At 42.5% G+C, this 26,546-nt stretch overlaps 1 protein-coding gene across 1 annotated transcript in view; it reads right to left on the bottom strand.

Moving 5' to 3' along the window:
• Positions 1-26,546, bottom strand: part of LOC106561908 (SH3 and multiple ankyrin repeat domains protein 2) — a 271,718-nt gene that overhangs the window by 85,888 nt on the left and 159,284 nt on the right. The window contains 1 exon segment of the mRNA XM_045688948.1: positions 12,836-12,917. Coding sequence (XP_045544904.1) covers positions 12,836-12,917 — 82 coding nt within the window.

Consider the following 26,546-nt stretch of genomic DNA (forward strand, 5'->3'; position numbering starts at 1 on the left):
TTATTATTATTGTTATTATAATAACACCACTTTTTATTTAAAAACGTTTATTCAAAACACCCAGTCACGTTAGCTTGTCAGGATAATCAGCAAAAACAATAAGACAATAAGATCACACATTAAAATAGCACACGAGGTTATCGCCCATGACCTGTCAAGACATGGAGTCAGGTGGTCAATGACATGAATCGCACCGTTATCACCTGAAGCATCGCCGCTTTGTTGATTTAACCACGTCCTATGGTTTGACGGAGGAGAGTTTGCATGTTATCGATAGAGTCATCTTTATCCAACCAGCAGAGTGACAATAACAGATACAAGTGTCAAAACGTGGACAATGTGGGGCCAGAGGATAAACACACCATAGGCTTCTGTGGGATATCAATGCATGGTAGTCCTGGTGATGTGACCACTGCACTAATTCAAATGTCGAACCACATGACCAGTATTGATTTGTAGGCTACGTGTGCCTTTTTTAATAGATTTTTTAATTGATGCAGTTCTGTCCTTGAGCTGTTCTTGTCTATTCATGTTCTGTATTATGTCATGTTTCATGTTTTGTGTGCACCCCAGGAAGAGCAGCTGCTGCTTTTGCAAAAGCTAATGGGGATCCTAATAAAATAAATACCAAAATACCTGAATTGTCCTTTCCTGTTACAGGCAGAGCCATTTATGTATAGGCTAGATATGTGTACACATGGATATACACTGAGTATACAAAACATTAAGGACACCTGCTCATTCCATGACATAGACTGACCAGGTGAATCCAGGTGAAAGCTATCATCCCTTATTGATGACACTTGTTAAATCCACTTTAATCAGTGTAGATGAAGGGGATATGACAGTTTAAAGAAGGATTTTTAAGCCTTGAGACAATTGAGACAAGGATTGTGTTTGTGTGCCATTCAGAGGGTGAATGTGCAAGACAAAATATTTAAGTGACTTTGAACGGGGTATGGTAGTAGGAGTCAGGTGCAATAACTGCAACACTGCTGGGTTTTTCACGCTCAACAGTTTGCCGTGTGCATTAAGATTGGTCCACCACCCAAAGGACATCCAGCCAACTTGACACAACTCTGGGAAGCATTGGAGTGAACATGGGCCAGCATCCCTGTGGAACACTTTTGTAGAGTCCATTCCCCTACAAATCGAGGTTGTTCTGAGAGCAAAAGGGGGATGGGGTGGGGGGGGTGCATCTCAATATTAGGAAGGTGTTCCTAATGTTTGGTATACTCAGTGTATACAGCTATCTTTACAGGCTATTTTTGGTTCCTTTTGTTTTTCCTCTTTCCTGTCCTTGATGTTGACATTGTCAACAAATCTGAGAAAGATTCCTTCCTCTGCCGGTCGACATTGGGCGCCCTTTTCTCCCCCTGTGCCCGTCGGCCAGGAAATGTCTTGGCTCATGTAAAATTAAATCTCCTTCTGTCTGTTAAAAATCAATTATGAATCTTTAAAGAGCAAAAAGAGCCTTGGTGTCTCTGCCTAAAGAAAATAGAGTTAGAAGCATTTTTTTTTTTAAAGTCCTACTTCAACTTGGGATACAGATAATAGTAGCTTAGTAGTCAGGTTTGGATGTAATGACATGTTATCATAGGCTATTCAATGATGGTCACTTGCCACTATCAGTTGTTCACCTTGAACTGTATATTTACAGTGCATTCGGAAATTATTCGGACCCCTTGACCTTTTCCAAATTTTGTTACGTTACAACCTTATTCTAAAATGTAATAAATTGTTTCCCCCCCCCCTACACACAGTACTAAGAAAAAGCAAAACCATATTTTTCAATTTTGTTAGACAAAATGTATTTAAAAAATAATTAAAAAAATTACATTTACATAAGTGTTCAGACCCTTTACTCAGTACCTTTGGCAGCGATTACAGCCTCGAGTCTTCTTGGGTACGACGCTACAAGCTTGGCACACCTGTATTTGGGGAGTTTCTCCCATTCTTCTCCTCAGATCCTCTCAAGCTCTGTCAGGTTGGATGGGGAGCGTCGCTGCACAGCTATTTTCAATTCTCTCCAGAGATGCTCGATTGAGTCACTCAAGGACATTCAGAGACTTGTCCCGAAGCCACTCCTGTGTTGTCTTGGCTGTGTGCTTAGGGTCGTTGTCCTGTTGTCCCCAGTGTGAGGTCCTGAGTGCTCTGGAGCAGGTTTTCATCAAGGATCTCTCTGTACATTGCTCCGTTCATCTTTGCCTCAATCCTAACTAGTCTCCCAGTCCCTGCCACTGAAAAACATCCCCACAGCATGATGCTGCAACCACCATGCTTCACTGTAGGGAATGTGCCAGGCTTCCTCCAGACATGATGCTTGGCATTCAGGCCAAAGAGTTCAATCTTGGATTCAACAGACCAGAGAATCTTTTTTCTCATGGTCTGAGAGTCCTTTATGTTCCTTTTGGCAAGCTCCAAGCGGGCTGTCATGTGCCTTTTACTGAGGAGTGGCTTACGTCTGGCCACCCTACCATAAAGGCCTGATTGGTGGATTGATGGAGAGATAGTTGTCTTTTTGCAAGGTACTCCCATCTCCTTGGAAGAACTCTGGAGCTCTGTCAGAGTGACCATCGGGTTCTTGGTCACCTCCCTGACCAAGGCCCTTCTCCCCTGATTGCTCAGTTTGGCCAGCTCTAGGAAGAGTCTTGGTGGTTTCAAACTTCTTCCATTTTAGAATGATGGAGGCCACTGTGTTCTTGGGGACCTTCAATGCTGCCTAAATGTTTTGGTACCCTTCTCCAGATCTGTGCCTAAACACAATCCTGTCTCTGGGCTCTATGGACAATTCCTTCGAACTCATGGCTTGGTTTTTGCTCGGACATGCACTTTCAACTCTGAGACATTATATAGACAGGTGTGTGCCTTTCCAAATCATGTCCAATCAATTGAATTTACCCCAGGTGGACTCCAATCAAGTTGTAGAGACAACTCAATAATGATCAATGGAAACAGGATGCACCTGAGCTCAATTTCGAGTCTCATAGTAAAGGGTCTGAATACTTAGGTAAATAAGGTATTTCTGTTTTTTTTAAATTAAATTTGCAAACATTTTTTAAACCTTGTTTTCACTTTGTAATTATGATGTATTGTGTGTAGATTGATGAGGATAATTTAAAAAATGAAAAAAAAATGGATCAAGGCTGTAACGTAACAAAATGCCGAAAAAGTCAAGGGGTCTGAATACTTTCCGAATGCACTGTATATCATCCAAAGGAAGGTGTGTGTGTGTGTGTATTATAGGGAAAGAGAGAGCGAGAGAGAGAGAGAAAAGATCGCGATACTTGACAGAATCTATCTGGTTGGGTTAGGGACCATTCGAAAATGATTAGGAGGAGAGGGGTCCAACTGAAGTTGTCATGAATTCTTACCCCCCTGCCCAACGGAAAAAATATTTTCACCCCTTGTACTTGAAAATAATTATATTACCCTCCCCTTTGTTGAATTAACGTAATAATGATTATGACAACAATAACTTCCTTGGCAATAGTGTACCAACCCTGTGTTTCTAAGCGCGGATATGGAATCTGCCACTTAAGCATAGTTGTGTGGCACAGTTGATGCCACGCTGGGCTACGGGATAGAAGATTGAGGATCCACCCACCACTGCGGCAGGCGAGCTCACTCTCCCTACTATTTTCATTACAATATGTTGTTCAATGTGGTTAGAGAGGCTAATGAGAGAGAAATAATGGAGGCTACCAAAAATATTACAAGATGATTCATTTATGACAAGGAGCATTTGCTTCAGTTCCTCCCATTAAATAAGAGAGGAAAAACTTGCACCTGTCATCAGCCCTCACACATACATTGGCAAGAAAAAGTATGTGAACCCTTTGGAATTTCCGGGGTTTCTGAATAAATTTGTCATCAAATGTGATCTGATCTTCATGTAAGTCACAACAATAGACAAACATAGTGTGCTTAAACTAATAACACACAAATTATTGTATTTTTCTTGTCTATATTGAATACATCATTTAAACATTCACATTGTAGGTTGGTAAATGTATGTGAACCCCTAGGCTAATGACTTCTCCAAAAGCTAATTGGAGTCAGGAGTCAGCTAACCTGGAGTCCAATCAATGACAAGAGATTCGGAGATGTTGGTTAAAGCTGTCTTGCCCTTTAAAAAACACTCACAAAATTTGAGTTTGCTATTAACAGGAAGCATTGCCTGATGTGAACCATGCCTCGAACAAAAGAGATCTCAGAAGACCTAAAATTAAGATTTGTTGACTTGCATTACAAAAGTATCTCTAAAAGCCTTGATGTTCATCTGTCCAAGGTAAGACAAATTGTCCATAAATGGAAAAAGTTCAGCACTGTTGCTACTCTCCCTAGGAGTGGCCATCCTGCAAAGATGACTGCAAGAGCACATCGCAGAATGCTCAATGAGGTTAAGAAGAATCCTAGAGTGTCAACTAAAGACTTACAGAAATCTCTGGAACATGCTAACATCTCTGTTGACGAGTCTACGATACGTAAAACACTAAACAAGAATGGTGTTCATGGGAGGAGACCATGAAAGAAGCCACCGCTGTCCAAAAAACATTGCTGCACGTCTGAAGTTTACAAAAGTGCACCTGGATGTTCCACAGCACTACTGGCAAAATATTATGTGGACAGATGAAACTACAGTTGAGTTGTTTGGAAGGAACACACAACACTATGTGTGGAGAAAAAAGGCACAGCACACCAACATCAAAGCCTCATCCCAACTGTAAAGTATGGTGGAAGGAGCATTCATGTTTGGGGCTGCTTTGCTGCCTCAGGGCCTGTACAGCTTGCTATCATCGACGAAAACATGAATTCCCAAGTTTATCAAGACATTTTGCAGGAGAATGTTAGGCTATCTGTCCGCCAATTGAAGCTCAACAGAAGTTGGGTGATGCAACAGGACAACGACCCAAAACACAGAAGTAAATCAACAACAGAATGGCTTCAACAGAAGAATATACGCCTTCTGGAGTGGCCCACTCAGAGTCCTGACCTCAACCCGATTGAGATGCTGTGGCATGACCTCAAGAGAGCAGTTCACACCAGACATCCCAATAATGTTGCTGAACTGAAACAGTTTTGTAAAGAGGAATGGTCCAAAATTCCTCCTGACCATTGTGCAGGTCTGATCCGCAACTACAGAAAACATTTGGTTGTGGTTATTGCTGCCAAAGGACGGTCAACCAGATATTAAATCCAAGGGTTCACATACTTTTTCCACCCTGCACTGTGAATGTTTACACGGTGTGTTCAATAAAGACTGTGTTTGTCTATTGTTGTGACCTAGATGAAGATCAGATCGAATTTTATGACCAATTTATGCAGAAATCCAGGTATTTCCAAAGAGTTCACATACTTTTTCTTACCACTGTATATTCTAAACAAAAAAAATTTGTCATAAGAAACTAGCTCCCTGGTATACAGAAAATACCCAAGCTCTGAAGCAAGCTTCCATAAAATTGGAACGGAAATGGCGCTCTACTAAACTGGAAGTCTTCCGACTAGCTTGGAAAGACAGTACCGTGCAGTATCGAAGAGCCCTCACTGCTGCTCGATCATCCTATTCCAACTTAATTGAGGAAAATAAGAACAATCCTAAATTAACTTCATTGATACTGTCGCAAAGCTAACTAAAAAGCAGCATTCCCCAAGAGAGGATGGCTTTCACTTCAGCAGTGATAAATTCACAAACTTCTTTGAGGAAAAGATCCTGATCATTAGAAATCAAATTATGGACTCCTCTTTAAATCTGCGTATTCCTCCAAAGCTCAGTTGTCCTGAGTCTGCACATCTCTGCCAGGACCTAGGATCAAGGGAGAAACTCAAGTTTTTTAGTACTATATCTCTTGACACATTGATGAACATAGTCATGGCCTCTAAACCTTCGAGCTGCATACTGGACCCTATTCCAACTAAACTACTGAAAGAGCTGCTTCCTGTGCTTGGCCCTCCTATGTTGAACATAATAAGCGTCTCTCTATCCACCGGATGTGTACCAAACTCACTAAAAGTGGCAGTAATAAAGCCTCTCTTAAAAAAGCCAAACCTTGACCCAGAAAATATCAGCCTATATCGAATCTCCCATTCCTCTCAAAACATTTTGGAAAAAGCTGTTACGCAGCAACTCACTGCCATCCTGAAGACAAACAATGTATACGAAAAACTTCAGTCTGGTTTTAGACCCCATCATAGCACTGAGACTGAGACTTGTGAAGGTGGTAAATTACCTTTTAATGGCATCAGACCGAGGCTCTGCATCTGTCCTCGTGCTCCTAGACCTTAGTGCTGCATTTGATACCATCGTTCACCACATTCTTTTGGAGAGATCGGAAACCGAAATTGGTCTACACGGACAAGTTCTGGCCTGGTTTAGATCTTATCTGTCGGAAAGGTATCAGTTTGTCTCTGTGGATGGTTTGTCCTCTGACAAATCAACTGTCAATTTTCGTGTTCGTCAAGGCTCCGTTTTAGGACCACTATTGTTTTCACTATATATTTTACCTCTTGGTGATGTCATTCGGAAACATAATGTTAACTTTCACTGCGGATGACACACAGCTGTAATTTTCGAAGAAAGATAGTGAAGCCCCAAAATTGCCCTCCCTGGAAGCCTGTGTTTCAGACATAAGGAAGTGGATGGCTGCAAATGTTCTAATTTAAACTCGGACAAAACAGAAATGCTTGTTCTAGGTCGCAAGAAACAAAGAGATCTTCTGTTGAACCTGACAATTAATCTTGATGGTTGTATAGTCGTCTCAAATAAAACTGTGAAGGACCTCGGCGTTACTCTGGACCCTGATCTCTCTTTTGACGAACATATCAAGACTGTTTCAAGGACAGCTTTTGTCCATCTACGTAACATTGCAAAAGTCCAAAAATGATGCAGAAAAATTTATCAATGCTTTTATCACTTCTAGATTAGACTACCGCAATGCTCTACTATTCGGCTACTCGGATAAAGCACTAAATAAACTTCAGTTAGTGCTAAACACGGCTGCTAGAATCTTGACTAAAACCAAAAAATGTGATCATATTATTCCAGTGCTAGCCTCTCTACACTGGCTTCCTTTTAAGGCAAGGGCTGATTTCAAGGTTTTACTGCTAACCTACAAAGCATTACATGGGCTTGCTCCTACCTATCTTTCCGATTTGGTCCTGCCGTACATACCTACACGTACGCTATGGTCACAAGATGCAGGCCTTACTGTCCCTAGAATTTCTAAGCAAACAGCTGGAGGCAGGTCTCTCTCCTATAGAGCTCCATTTTTATGGAATGGTCTGCCTATCCATGTGAGAGACGTAGACTCGGTCTCAACCTTTAAGTCTTTATTGAAGACTCATCTCTTCCCTAGGTCCTATGATTGAGTGTAGTCTGGCCCAGGAGTGTGAAGGTGAACGGAAAGGACCTGGAGCAACGAACCGCCCTTGCTGTCTCTGCCTGGCCGGTTCCCCTCTCTCCACTGGATTTCTCTGCCTCTAACCCTATTACAGGGGCTGAGTCACTGGCTTACTGGTGCTCTTCCATGCCATCCCTAGGAGGGGTGCGTCACATGAGTGGGTTGAGTCACTGGCGTGATCTTCCTGTCCGGGTTGGCGCACCCCTTGGGTTGTGCCATGGCGGAGATCTTTGTGGGCTATACTCGGCCTTGTCTCAGGATGATAAGTTGGTGGTTCAAAGTATTCCTCTAGTGGTGTGGGGGCTGTGCTTGGCAAAGTGGGTGGGGTTATATCCTGCCTGTTTGGTCCTGTCTGGGGGTATTGTCGGACGGGGCCACAGTGTCTCCCGACCCCTCCTGTCTCAACCTCCAGTATTTATGCTGCAGTAGTTTATGTGTTGGGGGCTAGGGTCAGTCTGTTATATCTGGATTATTTCTCCTGTCTTATCCGGTGTCCTGTGTGAATTTAAGTATGCTCTCTCTAATTCTCCCTCTTTTTCTCTCTTTTTCTCTCTTTCTTTCTCTCTTTCTCTCTTTCTTTCTCTCTCTCGGAGGACCTGAGCCCTAGAACCATGCCTCAGGACTACCTGGCCTGATGACTCCTTGCTGTCCCCAATCCACCTGGTCGTGCTGCTGCTCCAGTTTTAACTGTTCTGCCTGCGGCTATGGAACCCTGACCTGTTCACCAGACGTGCTACCTGTCCCAGACCTGCTGTTTTCAACTCTCTAGAGTTGGTAGAGATACTCTGAATGATCGGCTATGAAAAGCCAACTGACATTTACTCCTGAGGTGCTGACCTGTTGCACCCTCGACAACTACTGTGATTATTATTATTTGACCCTGCTGGTCATCTATGAACATTTGAACATCTTGGCCATGTTCTGTTATAATCTCCACCCAGCACAGCCAGAAGAAGACTGGCCACCCCTCATAGCCCGGTTCCTCTATAGGTTTCTTCCTAGGTTCTGGCCTTTCTAGGGAGTTTTTCCTTGCCACCGTGCTTCTACACCTGCATTGCTTGCTGTTTGGGGTTTTAGGCTGGGTTTCTGTACAGCACTTTGTAACATCAGCTGATGTAAGAAGGGCTTTATAAATAAATTTGATTGATTGATCATCATGACATACCTACATTTTTGTTATGCTCATTTCAGTTATAGACTATCGATCATGCCTCCTCTTTTATTAAAGAGACGGAGTCCAGACAGACCTACACTACTTTAGGAAATTTTCTGAACTCACACACACACCCATCAAAATGACCCATCAATCAAAGCTACCAGCTCATCTCAAACACAAGAGCAAATCACATTTCTCCTTTCCTGAAAATGTATCCTATTAAAACCCAGACCTACTTTTAAATCCTGGCTGTAGGCTATCAGATAGTAGACTACATTAGGATAATGCTAAAACAATGTACCTATCAAATTAATTGACAAGGCAGGTTTAAAGGGGATTGGGAGAGAGACATCTATGCAATAGTAGTCTATGAAGATGAAATTGACAACCATAAAAAAATTGAAACAACATGCAACCTGTCCGTATCCACATTTTTTGTCAATTTTGCTTAAATTTACACCACATTTAAAATTGAATGAGTGAAGGCTTATACGATATCTAAGTCTGTGTACCCATGTCACGACTTCTGCCGAAGTCGGTTCCTCTCCTTGTTCGGGCGGTGTTCGGCGGTCCAAGTCACTGGTCTTCTAGCCATCGCCGATCCATTTTCCATGTTCCATTTGTTTTGTCTGGTTGTCACACTCCCCCATGTCCTTGTCGGGAATTGTTTATTGTAAGTACGTGTGCTTATTGTGACTGGTGTGATACGGGTTTTGTTGCCCATGTGTTTTGTTATTTTTGTATGCCGGTAGTTATGTACATTAAACGGCTCCGGTTATTTACCAAGTTCTGCTCTCCTGCGTTTGACTTCCATGCCACCAGTTACGCACCCCTGACAACCCACTTATATATGTTCAAACGTTTTTTTGTCTGTCTTGCATATTCACTGTGATAGTTTACGAAGGCCGAATATACAGGCTAGCATACACATTATGCATTAATAGGCATATATAAATTAGCCTAACTTCTAATTTAGTCTATATATCGTTCTGACTTCACTGTTCCCTTCTTGTGCAATTCTCCACTGGCATCTCCACAGACTCACTGACCTGAGTGGCCTCTCTCACATTCACCTCTCTCTATTCCTTATTGCTCTTGAACGACTAGGCCAATGATGGACTTAAGGAGCCTGACAATACTCCTTATAGGACCTTACACGTTTTGTTTATAGGCAAATTGGCTCTGGCAGCCAAAACAGCCAAATACTCCATCTAAATGTGAATCGATTCTCAATTGTGGTGTGGTTCTAGATACATAAAGCCCTCTACTTTCATATCACATGAAAATAATTTGACAAATGCAAAATATACACTTTCTGTACACTGTTTTATGCAGTTTTAACACAGTTGCATCCGCCAGTATTTTTCAGTGACAACACGTTTGTTGCGTCCGTCTTCTGTTTACACACAGGTGTTTGGAGACACATATAGCTAATTAGCACAGGTAGTAGACTTTGTCTTCCGTCATTTTTTCCATAAACAAGCGCGGTAACATGGAAATATGGTTGGTGTGGGAACCCTAACCCAATAAAGGTGTGTAGTAATTTAACCTTTAGTTTTTAGAAAATAATTATGAAAGATACTTTCCTAGGATCTCCCGAGTGGCGCAGCGGTCTAAGGCATTGCATTGCAGCGCTAGAGGCGTCACTATAGACCCAACATCGATCCTTGGCTGTATCACAACCGGCCGTGATTGGGAGTCCCATAGGGTGGCACACAATTGTCCCAGCATTCGTCCCGGTTAGGGGAGGTTTGGCCGGGGGGGCTTTAACTTGGCTCACCGCGCTCTAGCGACTCCTTGTGGTGGGCCGGGCACCTGCAGGTTAAGCAGGCTGGTGATAAAAAGCGGTTCGGCGGGACATGTCCATGATAGCTTGCTATCTAGGGTGACACCCATCAGTTTATTCTCTTCAACTTGCTCAATGAGGTTCAGGGTTGAGCGAGTGATTTGTCCCAAAAATGATGCTTTTAGTTTGAGATATTTAGCAACAGCTAGTTACCAACGTCTTAACATTTAGAGCAAGTGTTGAGGGCTCTTAACAAAACTCCCCCGGCCAGAAGTTACTATTATCTATAGGCGCTAAAGGTAGTTAGCGTCTATGAATGGGCTATTCAACGACTAGCCTAGCCCAACCCAATGCGAGTCCAAGAATAACAATATAGGCCTATAGTTTAGTCCATAACATTTTTTTTAATAAAAATATATACTTATTTAGAGCACTCTAGCTTGCTGAGTATAAAACGGCAACAAAATTGGTAATGAACTAGCGGGGAAGATTGAATGACGAGAGCGTAGGCTACATGTAGCTCTGGTGGGATGTGATCTGGCGGTGATAAATTGATACACTGCCGCACATTATAAACGTAGCCTACACAGAACAGAGGGAAATCCTTTCATTCATTCACACAACAAAACTGTGTCTTGCAGCGCACGGCCTGTCTGTGGCAAAACAAGTGTCCCATAGAACACTTTCTATTGGTTGAACCACAGGTTCCAAAAGGGAGGCATATGTAAGTAGATGGGAAAGTTGGCTAGGATGGAATATAGGAAAACCTGCCAAAACGGTGAATGTAAATCGGGGGGGGGGATGCACTATACCCTTCACTGTGCTGTAGTGTGCCCAATAACAAACAAAACAACCCTCCCCAAAGCAAAGAAAAAAGTTGCATCCCCCTCCCCTATTTTGGTCCCCCACACAGTAATTTTCGAACGGTCTCTTATGGGAGATATGCCTATATCACAATACATGCTGTGGGTAGTGGTCTAAAATGGACTGTAATGGTCTAGCTATAAAGGTCTATAACACTCTGTAGTGGTGTAATGGTCCATAATGGTCCGTGGTATACATAGTGGTCGGGCACCACGCTGTGTAGCTGTATGCTTTGGTTTGACACCCTGCTAGCGTATTTTTTATATATATTTTTTTCATTTAACCTTTATTTAACTAGGCAAGCAGTAGTTGCTCTCTGTTCTGGTCTGTGATTAGTTTGAACGGGTGCCTAATAAATACAAAGGGCCTTATCTGAAACCAGCTTAATAGTGTCCAGCAGCTTTCAAATTCATGTATGGACAAGGACATTTGTCTCAACCCGCTGGGTTGCTGCAGCTAAATGAGATTTGAACACAATGAAGAACACACCCGAGTGACACGCTTGGCCCGGTGTGTGTTGTGTGTGCCGATTGAAACTGAGGGGTCATGTGCCATCAGTGCTCCCTGAAGATTAGCTGCATGATGTTTCTATGTGTGTGTGTGTGTGTGTGTGTGTGTGTGTGTGTGTGTGTGTGTGTGTGTGTGTGTGTGTGTGTGTGTGTGTGTGTGTGTGTGTGTGTGTGTGTGCGCGCAGTGGTATAAAGTACATAAGTAAAAATATTTTAAAGTACTACTTAAGTAGTTTTCTTGGGGTATCTATACTTTACCTTTTTAGGAATGAAGTGAAGTGAAAGTAAAAGTTGTACAAAATATAAATAGTAAAGTCATGTACTTTTTACTCCATACATTTTCCCTGACACCCAAAAATACTTTTGGGTGTCCATACATTTTGAATGCTTAGCACCACAGGAAAATGGTCCAATTCACCCACTTATCAAGAGAACATCCCTAGTCATCCCTACTGCCTCTGATCTGGTGGACTCACTAAACACACATGCTTCGTTTGTAAATGATGTCTGAGTGTTGGAGTATGCCCTTGGCTAGCCGCACATTTTTTAAACAAGAAAATGGTGTCATCTAGTTTGCTTAATATAAGGAATTAGAAATTATTTCTACTTTTACTTTTAATACTTAAGTATATTTTAGCAATTACATTTACTTTTGATGCTTAAGTATATTTAAAACCAAATACTTTTAGACTTTTACTCAAGTATTATTTTACTGGGTGACTCATTTTTACTTGAGTCCCTTTCTATGAAGGTATCTTTACTTTTACTCTTTTACTCTTTCTTTTTATTGAGTAATTTTTCCAACACTGTGTGTGCTGGCACTGTGGAGGAATTGCCTAGTGGTCAAATCCAACACCTTGGAAATTAAGCCTGTGACTGGGAGTGGATAAGACAACGGGAGAGAAGATGTAGAGGAGAAAAATTGAAGGATAACTTCAACTGAAAACTAGAGAAAAAACGAGACACGCTACAACTTCACATAAACCTCCACTTAGCTTATACTTGTTTGTGTGTGTGTGTGTGTGTGTGTGTGTGTGTGTGTGTGTGTGTGTGTGTGTGTGTGTGTGTGTGTGTGTGTGTGTGTGTGTGTGTGTGTGTGTGTGTGTGTGTGTACCCTTACCTGGAAGCGTCAAAGCTATCGTAGGACCCCACAGTGTAGTGTCGGAAGAGTTTCCTCCTGTCCGAGCGGTCAGCCCTTGTGTCTGTGGAAGAACAGGAGGGCCAACAGTCATTGACCACATCAGTCACCGACCGCATGCATGGCTACAGAAATCACTTCATCAACAGTAATAGAAAAAAAGAAAACAAACAGCAGCAACATGCAAACTGTGAAACTCCTGTACAAGAAAGTGCAGCTCTGCAATCCAATCAAATGTGCAAACAAACATAGACATATGGACACACTCCAGTTTTCATTCTAAGGGAACACAACGAATTACAAATTACAAATCGACCCCCGACCCCTACCACCCTATAGGCACTTCAAGTATATAGATCTGAAATTGTATTTATTTATTTATTTATTGAACCTTTATTTAACCAGGAAGGGCTCATTGAGATTTAAAATCTCTTTTTCAAGAGCGTCCTGGCCAAGATAGGCAGCGCCAAGTCATTACAAAAATTACAGACAAACAACATGAAAAACTACAATTAATCTAGTAAAAACCATAGAATTAACAAGAATATAACAAAATCAAAAACAGCTAATTATAAACAGTGACAGGTCAGGGAATCAGTCTCAAGATCATTCATCAGTGATTTAAAAACACCAATCGGGACAAGTTCTTCCAGTTTAAAAGTATTTTGTAAGGCGTTCCAAGACGATGGCACCGAGTACATAAAAGCCCTTTGACCAAATTCAGTTCAGACATTTGGAACAGTTAGCAGGATAAAGTCCCGCGAACGAAGAGAGTACCCACCACATTTCTGAACAATAAAAAAAGGATTGGATAAAGTGACAATGACAACAACAAGCTGCAGAAGTGTACACCACTGAAACACAAATAACTACAATCTCCTTTGGTAAAAAAAAACAACCCTTAAGCAATAAATCAACTCAAGCAACCATCAAGTGCGTGTACACACAAGCACACACTCTCACACACACACGCACACGCACACACACACACACACACATACACACACACACATACAGTTACCTCCAAAATGAACTTTCCTCCTGATAGAGACAGTTTTTTCCATTTGCACTCCTGAATGTCTCTTCCCTCTTTCGCTCCCACACTTTATGTCTTTCACATACACCCTCTCTATCACTCTCATTCTTTCAGACACTCTTTCTCCGTCTCTCCCTCACTCTTCATATTTCTCTCTATCCCTCTCTCTTAGATGCAATCAGTGACAGAGACATGCCTTGAATGCCCAGAAATGCCCAAATCCACAGTGTCTAGAGAAAAGACGGAAAACCAGACAGGCAGTCCCACTAAGCGTTAAGGATAGAATCCGGGTTGAGATCTGTGGTTACTGCTGAGAGGAGAACATAATGTAAAGAAGAAGAGAGAATAAAGAGAGGAGGGAGGAGAAAGAAATAAATACTACATTACAACAGGCCCACTCCATAGCAACCACTGGTGTACTGTAGGGAATTTGTTTCCATGACCACCGATCAATGGAGAAGGTATATGACGTACATGTCTGGTCTCAGTGAAGGTTTCCTTAGTGTGTGTGTATGTGTCTACACATCTGGCTGTGTGGGTGTGCAGGGGGATTGGTAGAGTAATTGAAGGGTGTGGATGCATGTGTGTGTGTGTGTGTGTGTGTGTGTGTGTGTGTGTGTGTGTGTGTGTGTGTGTGGAAGAGGGGGGATGGTTACTGATTTGCTTACAGTTCAACGTGAAGGGGGGTCTTCATTGACCTCCATTTCCCTATTTTCTACTTTTCCTCCCCCATCCCTCCCTCCTTTGTTCCCTCCCTCCTACTGACACTAATCTTACACAGTTTGGGGGAGTGGAAAGGACACAAAATGAGCAAGAGAAATTAAAGATTATTTATGAGTAATAAATCATCTTTGCAGGGCTTAAAGTATTTGAGGGATTACACAGCACAGGCACGCCAACTATATGATTGAAGTTCTGAAACAAACAGAAATACAGACATGCCAATACAATATTTAATTGTCTTGCAAATGGAGGAGAAAATGAAAATACCCCACCCCAAAAATGTAAATACAAAATAGAGAATAAGGACCTGTGTCTGTGCGGCATTCTCTTTCTCAAAGAAACACCTGCGTGAGTGTGTGTGTGTGTGTGTGTCTGTGTCTTTCCCTCTGTTTTCCTCTCTTTCCACCCACGATGGCCAGGAGCGAACTTAGTGATTTGGATACCCCCAGGCAGAGGCCAGTCTGAGCGCCTGTCTTTTTACTAAAGAAATTGTGTTAACTGAAGTAATTGACTGACAGTCAGCTGTTACAGTCAGCTGTCACTGTTAGTCAACAGCTGTTGCCTAACAGTGACATGGTTACTTATGGGCCTTACCCAACAATGCAGAGAGAGAGAAAATAGAGAAATAATAGAAAAGCAATAAAACATAATAATAAAAGTCATAATAAATACACAATAAGTAAAGAAAACATGGCTATATACACAGGGTACCAGTACCGGGTCGATATGCAGGGGTACAAGGTAATTGAGGTAGAAATGTACATATAAAGTGACTAGCCAACAGGATAGATAATAAACAGCAGCAGCGTAAGTGATGAGTCAAAAAAGGTAGTGCAAAGAGGGTCAATGCAGATAGTCCGTGTAGCTATTTGGTTAACTATTAAACAAACTTTTTAACTAACATTGTAACTAACACATGCCGTGAGGTAGCAGAGAGAACAGTCTATGACTTGGGTGGCTGGAGTCTTTCACAATTTTTAGGGCCTTCCTCTGACACCACCTGGTATAGAGGTCCTAGATTGCAGGGAGCTCAGCCCCAGTGATGTACTGGGCCGTAGCACGCCTTGCGGTCGGATGCCAAGGAGTTGCCATAACAAGCGGTGATGCAGCCAGTCAAAATGCTCTCAATGGTGCAACTGTTCGACTTTTTGAGGATCTGAAGGCCCATGCCAAATCTTTTCAGCCAACTGAGGGGGAATAGGCGTTGTCGTGCCCTCTTCAGGACTGTGTTGGTGTATGTGGACCATGATAGATCCTCAGTGATGTGGACACCAAGGAACTTGAAGCTCTCAACCCGCTCCACTACAGCCCCATCGATGTGAATGGGGCCGTGCTCGGCCTTCCATTTCCTGTAGTCCACATTCAGCTCCTTTGCCTTGCTGATGTTGAGGGAGATGTTGTTGTCCTGGCACCACACAGCCAGGTCGCTGACCTCCTCCCTATAGGCTGTCTCATCGTCGTTTGTGATCAGGCTTACCACTGTCGGTGTCATCAGCAAACTTAATGATGGTGTTGGAGTCGTGCACCGCCACGCAGTTGTGGGTGAACAGGCAATACAGGAAGGGGCTAAGCATGCACCCCTGAGGGGCCCCCATGTTGAGGGTCAGCTTGGCGTATGTGTTGTTGCCTAGCCTCACCACCTGGGGGGCGGCCCGTCAGGAAGTCCAGGCTCCAGTTGCAGAGGGAGGTGCTCAGTCCCAGGGTTCTTAATTTAGTGATGAGCTTGGAGGGCACTATGGTGTTGAACGGTGAGCTGTAGTCAATGAACAGCATTCTCACATAGGTGTTCCTCTTGTCCAGGTGAGAGAAGGCAGTGTGGAGTGCAATAGAAATTCCGTGGATTTGTTTGGGCGGTATGTGAATTGGAGTGGGTCCAGGGTGTCTGGGATGATGGTGTTGATGTGAGCCATGACCAGCCTTTCAAAGCCTTTCATGGCTACAGATGTCATTCAGAAAGATTACCTTGGTGTTCTTGGGCACAGGGACTATGGTGGGCTACTTACAACATGTAGGCTTTACAGGCTGCGTCAGTTAGAGGTCGAAAATATCAGTGATGGTCTGAGTGATGGTCTAGCTCAGATACGGAGAGCATGGTCACACAGTCCCCGGGAACAGGTGGTGCTCTCATGCATGGTTCAATGTTGCTTGCCTCGAAGCAGTAGCTGACACTATACATGTCAGCTACTACAGTGACTGAAATTAGTTTCAGAGTTGGTGGAAAGGAATAAGTTAGTCCTAAATATTTCTAAAACTAAAAGCATTGTATTTGGGACAAATCATTCACTAAACCCTAAACCTCAACTAAATCTTGTAATAAATAATGTGGAAATTGAGCAAGTTGAGGTGACTAAACTGCTTGGAGTAACCCTGGATTGTAAACTGTCATGCTCAAAACAGTAGCTAAGATGGGGAGAAGTATGTCCATAACAAATCGCTGCTCTACCTTCTTAACAGCACTATCACTATCAATTGGAAGTGATGCAGACAATTACATTGATGGAAGCTACTCTCTATCTGCAATATTAAAGCTGATCTACCCCCTACAAAAAAACAGCACTATCAACAAGGCAGGTCCTACAGGCCCTAGTTTTGTCTCACTTGGACTACTGTTCAGTCGTGTGCCACAAAAAGGGACTTAGGAAAATTGCAATTGGCTCAGAACTGGACTGCACGGCTAGCCCTTGGATGTACACACAGAGCTAATATTAATATTATGCATGTCAATCTCTCCCGGCTCAAAGTGGAGGAAAGATTGACTTCATCACTACTTGTATTTATGAGAGGTATTGACATGTTGAACGCACCGAGCTGTCTGTTTGAACTACTGGCGCACGGCTCGGACACCCATGCGTACCCCACAAGACATGCCACAAGAGGTCTCTTCACAGTCCCCAAGTCCAGAACAGACTATGGGAGGCGCACAGTACTACATAGAGCCATGACTACATGGAAATCTATTCCACATCAAGTAACTGATGCAAGCAGTAAAATTTGATTTATAAAACAGATAAAAATCCACTTTATGGAACAGTGGAGACTGTAAAGCAACACAAACAAAAAGGCACAGACACATGCATACACACACACGATAACATATGCACTATACACACACGTACCGTAAATTCCGGACTATAAGCTGCAATTTTTGTCCCACGCTTTGAACCTCGCGGCTTAAACAATGACGCGGCTAATATATGGACTTTTCCCGCTTTCAAAAAAACACATTCTGTGACGTGCTCAGTTTTTTGGCGGCATGAAGCTTTCATTAGACCAATGAAATTGCCGAACAGGTTAAGGTCAAACAACTTTTTTCGTTTACTGTTTAGATTAAATCGAGCGCTCTCAAACTTCCCATCATTCTGATTACGGTAGTCATTTTGTCACCCTCATCATGGCAAAGACACGGAGAAATGCATATGATGCAGCTTTCAAGTTGAAGGCGATTGATCTGGCTGTTGGAAAAGGAAATAGAGCTGCTGCACGGGAGCTTGGTCTTAATGAGTCGATGATAAGACGTTGGAAACAGCAGCGTAAGGAATTGACTCAGTGCAAAAAGACAACTAAAGCTTACTGCAAATTCTTTATTATCGGTTACAAGCCGTGTTTCGTTAAAGCCTATTTATTTTTGTTACAAGCCGTGTTTCGTTAAAGCCTGTGTAAAGTTCATTTGTTTCAATGTACCGGTAGGCACCTGCGGCTTATAGACATGTGCGACTTATTTATGTTCAAAATATTTATTTATTTTTAATTCAGTGGGTGTGGCTTATATTCAGGTGCGCTTAATAGTCCGGAAATTACGGTGCACATTGATTTTGTACTGTAGATATGTGGTAGTGGTGGAGTAGGGGCCTGAAGGCACACAGTGTGTTGTGAAGTCTGTGAATATATTGTAATGTTTTACAGGCCATCCCTGTCGCTCAGTTGGTAGAGCATGGTGTGTGCAACGCCAGGGTTGTGGGTTCGATTCCCACGGGGAGCCAGTACAAAAATGCATGAAATTAAATGTATGCATTCACTACTGTAAGTCGCTCTGGATAAGAGCGTCTGCTAAATGACTAAAATGTAAAATTTTAAAAATGGTATAAACTGCCTTAATTTTGCTGGACCCCTGCTTTGGCAGCAGCTAATGGGGATCCATAAGAAATACAAATACAAATGAATGTTTTTGCAACATTTCCATTAAACGTGTCTAGAACATAAGTATCTTATGTTCTGAGAATATGTCAACCATATTAGCCAGCCTGCCAGCTTAGTGGAGCCTGCCATTAGCAGTCAGTGTAGTCAGCTCAGCTATCCCCATTGAGACTGTATCTGTGCCTCGATCTAGGTTGTGCAAAACTAAACATGGCGGTGTTCGCCTTAGCAATCTCACTGGAATAAAGACCTCCTCCATTCCTGTCATTATTGAATGAGATTGTGATATCTCACATCTCAAAATTGGGCTACTTAATGTTAGATCCCTCACTTCCAAGGCAGTTATAGTCAATTAACTAACCACTGATCATAATCTTGATGTGATTGGCCTGACTGAAACATGGCTTAAGCCTGATGAATTTACTGTGTTAAATGAGGCCTCACCTCCTGGTTACACTAGTGATCATATCCCCCGCGCATCCCGCAAATGTTGCTGACATTTATGATAGCAAATTTCAACTTACCCCCCAAAAATTACGTTTTCGTCTTTTGAGCTTCTAGTCATGAAATCTACGCAGCCTACTCATTTACTTTTTATAGCTACTGTTTACAGGCCTCCTGGGCCATATACAGCGTTCCTCACTGAGTTCCCTGAATTCCTATCGGACCTTGTAGTCATGGCAGATAATATTCACATTTTTGGTGACTATAATATTCACATGGAAAAGTCCACGGACCCACTCCAAAAGGCGTTCGGAGCCATCATCGACTCAGTGGGTTTTGTCCAACATGTCTCTGGACCTACTCACTGCCACAGTTATACTCTGGACCTAGTTTTGTCCCGTGGAATAAATGTTGTGGATCTTAATGTTTTTCCTCATAATTCTGGACTACCAGACCACCATTTTATTACGTTTGCAATAACGTTTTCACTAGATATTTTACCTCTTGGTGATGTCATTCGGAAACATAATATTAACTGTCACTGCTATGCGGACGATACACAGCTGTACATTTCGATTAAACATGGTGTAGTCCCAAAGTTGCCATCCCTGGAAGCCTGTGTTTCAGACATAAGGAAGTGGATGGCTGCATATGTTCTACTTTTAAACAGAGATGCTAGTTCTAGGTCCCAAGAAACAAAGAGATCTTGTGTTGATTCTGACAATTAATCTTGATGGTTGTACAGTCGCATTACTCTGGACCCTGATCTCTCTGTTGACGAACATATCAAGACTGTTTCAAGGACAGCTTTTTTCCATCTACGTAACATTGCAAAAGTCAGAAACTTTCTGTCCAAAAATGATGCAGAAGAATGTATCCATGCTTTTGTCACTTCTAGGTTAGACTACTGCAATGCTCTACTTTCTGCCTACTTGGATAAAGCACTAAATAAACTTCAGTTAGTGCTAAACACGGCTGCTAGAATCTTGACCAGAACCAAAAAAATGTGATCATATTACTCCAGTGCTAGCCTCTCTACACTGGCTTCCTTTTAAGGCAAGGGCTGATTTCAAGGTTTTACTGCTAACCTACAAAGCATTACATGGGCTTGCTCCTACCTATCTTTCCGATTTGGTCCTGCCGTACATACCTACACGTACGCTACGGTCACAAGACGCAGGCCTCTTTACTGTCCCTAGAATTTCTAAGCAAACAGCTGGAGGCAGGGCTTTCTCCTATAGAGCTCCATTTTTATGGAATGGTCTGCCTATCCATGTGAGAGACGCAGACTCGGTCTCAACCTTTACGTTTTTATTGAAGACTCATCTCTTCGCTCGGTCCTATGATTGAGTGTAGTCTGGCCCAGGAGTGTGAAGGTGAATGGAAAGGAACTGGAGCAACGAACCACACTTGCTGTCTCTGCCTGGCCGGTTCCCCTCTCTCCATTGGGATTCTCTGCCTCTAACCCTATTACAGGGTCACTGGCTTACTGGTGCTCTTCCATGCCATCCCTAGGAGGGGTGTGTCACTTGAGTGGGTTGAGTCACTGACGTGATACTCCTGTTTGAGTTGGCGCCCCACCTTGGGTTGTGCCGTGGGAGAGATCTTTGGGCTATACTCGGCCTTGTCTCAGGATGGTAAGTTGGCGGATGAAGTTATTCCTCTAGTGGTGTGGGGGCTGTGCTTTGGCAAAGTAGGTGGGGTTATATCCTGCCTGTTTGGCCCTGTCCGGGGGTATCGTCGGACGGGGCCACAGTGTCTCTCGACCCCTCCTGTCTCAGCCTCCAGTATTTATGCTGCAATAGTTTATGTGTCGGGGGGCTAGGGTCAGTCTGTTATATCTGGAGTATTTCTCCTGTCTTATCCAGTGTCCTGTGTGAATTTAAGTATGCTCTCTCTAATTCGCTCTCTCTAATTCTGTCTTTCTTTCTCTCTTTCTCTCTTTCTTTCTTTCTTTCTTTCTTTCTTTCTTTCTTTCTTTCTTTCTTTCTTTCTTTCTTTCGGAGGACCTGAGCCCTAGAACCATGCCTGAGGACTACCTGGCCTGATGACTCCTTGCTGTCCCCAATCCACCTGGTCGTGCTGCTGCTCCAGTTTTAACTGTTCTGCCTGCGGCTATGGAACCCTGACCTGTTCACCAGACGTGCTACCTGTCCCAGACCTGCTGTTTTCAACTCTCTAGAGACAGCAGGAGTGGTAGAGATACTCTGAATGATCGGCTATGAAAAGCCAACTGACATTTACTCCTGAGGTGCTGACCTGTTTCACCCTCGACAACCACTGTGATAATTATTATTTGACCCTGCTGGTCATCTATGAACATTTGAACATCTTGGCCATGTTCTGTTATAATCTCCACCTGGCACAGCCAGAAGAGGACTGGCCACCCCTCATAGCCTGGTTCCTCTCTAGGTTTCTTCCTAGGTTCTGGCCTTTCTAGGGAGTTTTTCCTAGCCACCGTACTTCTACACCTGCATTGCTTGCTGTTTGGGGTTTTAGGCTGGGTTTCTGTACAGCACTTTGTGACATCAGCTAATGTAAGAAGGGCTTTATAAATACATTTGATTGATTGATGTTCTGTGTATGTATGGAGGGACATTTTTGGAATATTCTCCTAACCATCAGAAAACTGGACATATGAATGTTCTTGCAACATTCCCATGAAACGTATCTAGAACATAAATATATTATGTTGTGAGAACATGGCAACCATGTTCTGTGTAGGTTTGGTGGGACGTTGATGGAATGTTCTCCTAACCATCAGAACACTGGACAGATTAAAGTCCTTGCAACATTCCCATGAAATGTATTTATAACACTAATATTTAATGTTTTAGGAAGATTGAGAGCATCCTGTTGGGCTGTATCACCGCCTGATATGGCAACTGCACCGCCCGCAACCGCAGGGCTCTCTAGAGGGTGATGCGGTCTGCCAAAAGCATTACTGGAGGCACACTGCCTGCCCTCTAGGACACCTACAGCACCCGATGTCACAAATATCAGAACTCAGGATAAGATCCATATGCAGACAGCTACAGTCACAGATGTTTATTGACCCAAACAGGGGGCAGGCAAAAGACAGGTCAAAGGCAGGCAGAGGTCCGTAATCCAGGGCAGTGTCAATAAGGTACAGAACAGCAGGCAGGCTCATGGTCAGGACAGGCAGAGGTTCATAAATGGGTCAGAGTCAAAACTAGGAAACAGAACTTCAAAAAGCAGGGAGACGGGAAAACACGCTGGTAAGACCTGACAAGACAAGACGAACTGGCAACAGACAGAGAACACAGGTATAAATACACTGGGGATAATAAGGAAGATGGGCGACACCTGGAGGGGTGTGGAGACAAGCACAAAGACAGGTGAAACAGATCAGTGTGTGACAAGGAAGGCCAAAAAGATCATCAAGGACATTAACCATCCGAGCCACGGCCTATCATCCAGAAGGTGTATCAAAGCTGAGACCGAGAGACTGAAAAACAGCTTCTATCTCAAGACCATCAGACTGTATTTGTGGACTGTTAAATAGCTGTTAAATAGCCATCACTAGCCGGCTACCACCCGGTTATTCAACCCTGCACCTTAGAGGCTGTTGCCCTATATACATAGACATGGAATCACTGGTCACTTTAATAATGGAACACTAGTCATTTTAACAATGTTTACATACTGTTTTACTCATTTAATATGTATATACTGTATTCTACTGCATTTTAGTCAATGCCACTTTGACATTGCTCGTCCCAATATTGATATATTTCTTAATTAAACATTTTTACTTTTAGATTTGTGTGTATTGTTGTGAATTGTTAGATACTACTGCACTGTTGGAACATAAGTATTTCGCTACACCTGCAATAACATCTGCTAAATATGCGTATGTGACCAAGACAATTTGATTTTATTCTGCGCATGTTTGGTGGGGCATTGATGGGATATTCTCCTAACACACAGAAAACTGGACACATGAATATTCTTGCAACATCCCAAAAAACATGTCTAGAACATTGTTGTAAGGATCTATGTGTAGCTGGTGCTGAGGAGTCAGGCGCAGGACAGCAGAGATGAGTAAATAAAAGTAACTTCACTCAAAGTCATCAAAATACAAGAGAATTACCAAGCCCACAATACAGACCACAATACAACAAACAATCACTCACAACCAAACATGGGGAACAGAGGGTTAAATAATAAGCAGGTAATTGGGTGAGTGAAACCAGGTGTGTAAGACATAGACAAAACAAATGGAAAATGAAAAGTGGATCGGCGGTGGCTAGAAGGCCGGTGACGTCGACCGCCGAACGCCGCCCGAACAAGGAGGGACCGACTTCGAACCTTGTAACCACGTTCTAGATAATTTATGCTTGACATAAAGGGAATGTTCTCCTAACTTTAACACCAAAACATCCTAAAAAGATTCTTAGAAGGTTTTTGCTAACATAGATTGAATTTTCATCTAACTAATGGAAAATGTTAGGGAACATTAAGGGTAACATTACAAAAAGATTCTCTCTCCCTAGTATTTTAAGCTGGGTAGTTACTGATTTGCCAATATAAAAACTGTTCCATTTAAAAATAAAATAGAGTACTAAGTAAGTACATGTAAGTAAGGTAGACAATCAGAATCTTCACACTTACAAGTCCTACTATCCATGCATTTGCAATGAATGAACACGTGCAAGGCCCGGTCTTGATGAGACTGCCCCTGCGAGGGTTTGTGCTAGCTAGCTATTTCCATACTGTGTTCCCCTTTTCTGACAGGCATTCTTTGGGGCAGCCCTAAGGTACTTCTGATCTGGCAATGTGTGAAATGAGTTCTCTCTGCCAAGAGCTCCAGGGCTGGTTCAAAAGGGTGTCGCAGGGAGGGGGTGAGAACAGCCAGACAGGAAAAAGGGGGCATGCTGCGCCCCATCTGCCCCCCTATTGCCAATATATATACAGTAACAGTCAAAAGTTTGGACACACCTACTCTACATTGTAGAATAATATCACATTTTTAGAATCATGTAGTAACCAAAAAAGTGTTAAACAAATCTAAATATATTTTGACTGCAATTTCTGAGGTGCAGTTAACTCTATTGAACTTATTCTCTGCAGCAGAGGTAACTCTGGGTCTTCCTTTCCTGTGGCGGTCCTTATGAGAACCAGTTTCATCATAGCACTTGGCTGACCTTGGCTGACCTTCATGTCTTAAAGTAATGATGGACTGTCATTTCGCTTTGCTTATTTGAGCTGTTTTTGCCATAATATGGACATAGTCTTTTACCTAATAGGGATATCTTCTGTATACCACCCTTACCTTGTCACAACACAACTGACTGGCTCAAACACATTAAGAAGGAAATAAATTCCAAAAATTAACTTTTAACAAGGCACACCTGTTAATTGTGCATTCCAAATGTCTACCACATGAATCTGGTTGAGTGAATGCCAAGTGTGTGCAAAGCTGTCATCAAGGCAAAGGGTGGATACTTTGAAGAATCTCAAATATAAAATATATTTAAAAAAAATTAAACACTTTTTTGGTTACTACAGGATTCCATATTTGTTATTTCATAGTTTTGATGTCTTCACTATTATTTTACAATGTAGAAAACAGTAAAAATAAAGAAAAACCCTTGAATGAGTAGCTGTGTCAAAACTTTTGACTGGTACAATACACAGTGCCTTCGGAAAGTATTCAGACCCCTTGAATTTTTCCACATTTTGTTACGTTACAGCCTTATTCAAAAATGTATTAAATCTACACACAATACCCCATAACGACAAAGCAAAAATAGGTTTTTAGAAATGTTTCCAAATTTATAACAAATAAAAAATATCGGAAATATCACATTTACATAAGTATTCAGGCGCTTTACTCAGTACTTTGTTGAAACACCTCCGCTAGTGATTATAGCCTCGAGTCTTCTTGGGAATGACCTTACAAGCTTGGGACACCTGTATTTCTGGAGTTTATTTCATTCTTCTCTGCAGATCCTACCAAGCTCTGTCAGGTTGGATGGGGAGCGTTGCTGCACAGCTATTTTTCCAGAGATGTTTGATCGGGTTCAAGTCCGAGCTCTGACTGGGCCACTCAAGGAAACTCAGAAGCCAGTCCTGCGTTTTCTTGGCTGTGTGCTTAGGGTCGTTGTTCTGTTGGAAGGTGAACCTTCGTTTGAGGTCCTGAGTGCTCTGGAGCAGGTTTTCATCAAGGATAACTTTGTACTTTGCTCCGTTCATTACGATGTGCAAAGAACACAGACTCTGGACAGAGGAACTCTGCCTAGAAGGCCAGCATCCCGGAGTCGCCTCTTCACTGTTGACGTTGAGACTGATGTTTTGCTGCTTTAATCAGTAAAACAGTTTTCAGCTGTGCTAACATCATTGCAAAAGGGTTTTCTAATGATCAATTAGCCTTTTAAATGATAAACTTGGTTTAGCTAACACAACTTGCCATTGGAACACAGGGTGATGGTTGCTGATAATGGGCCTCTGTACGACTATGTAGATATTCCATAAAAAATCTACCATTTCCAGCTACAATAGTTATTTACAACATTAACAATGTCTACACTGGATTTCTGATCAATTTGATGTTATTTTAATGGCGAGAGACAGAGAGATGGAGCTAGGAAGGGTAAGACATAATGCATTTTGTATTATGCAATTATGCCAACAAAGCATCATTTAATAGAATTTAATTGAGAGAGAGACAAAATAAATAAAAGAAAACAGGAATATTGACATGGACAGAGAGAGAGAGCGAGCGAGCGAGAGAGAGAGAGACCGTGAGAGAGTAAGATGACAGAAAGTGAGGGAGAGTGAGAGTGGGCATAGAGAGAATAAATGGGCCAGTTGAAAGAGAGAGAGAAGGGAATGGAGCGGGATGTGTTAATTCCCCTGCAGCCCAGAGGACATCAGAACACACTGGACTGTTAGTGATCCTTTGCTATGGCTAACAGTAGTGAATTGCAGGTTAGCTCTTGCTAAGACCATTCCAGTGCTATGGGTAGCAGAAAACAGAGCAATGATTTCTGTTACGTTTACCGACCTATGGTTAGCAACACAATAACTGATCTAGCACAGAGACTGATGGCTAATGTGGTTATTTACCAAAAGCATGGGAATGGGAAGGAACCCAAGCTTCCAGAAATGATTATGGTTATCAGCAATAGGATGACAACCATAACATACACGAGTGATGTCACACTTGTGCCACCGTATAACGGTTAGTATGCCTTGCTACCGTGGTATATAGGCCTAAAGCCGAGACAATATGAAGACAGTGGCAGAATAAATTCCATCGCACCTTTGTTTCATCACAAAACCGGAGAGCAACATAGCATATTACATGTAGAAAACAGTTACAGAATGGTC

This window comes from Salmo salar, chromosome ssa11, assembly GCF_905237065.1.
Source record: "Salmo salar chromosome ssa11, Ssal_v3.1, whole genome shotgun sequence".
In the NCBI taxonomy this organism is placed as follows: domain Eukaryota; kingdom Metazoa; phylum Chordata; class Actinopteri; order Salmoniformes; family Salmonidae; genus Salmo; species Salmo salar.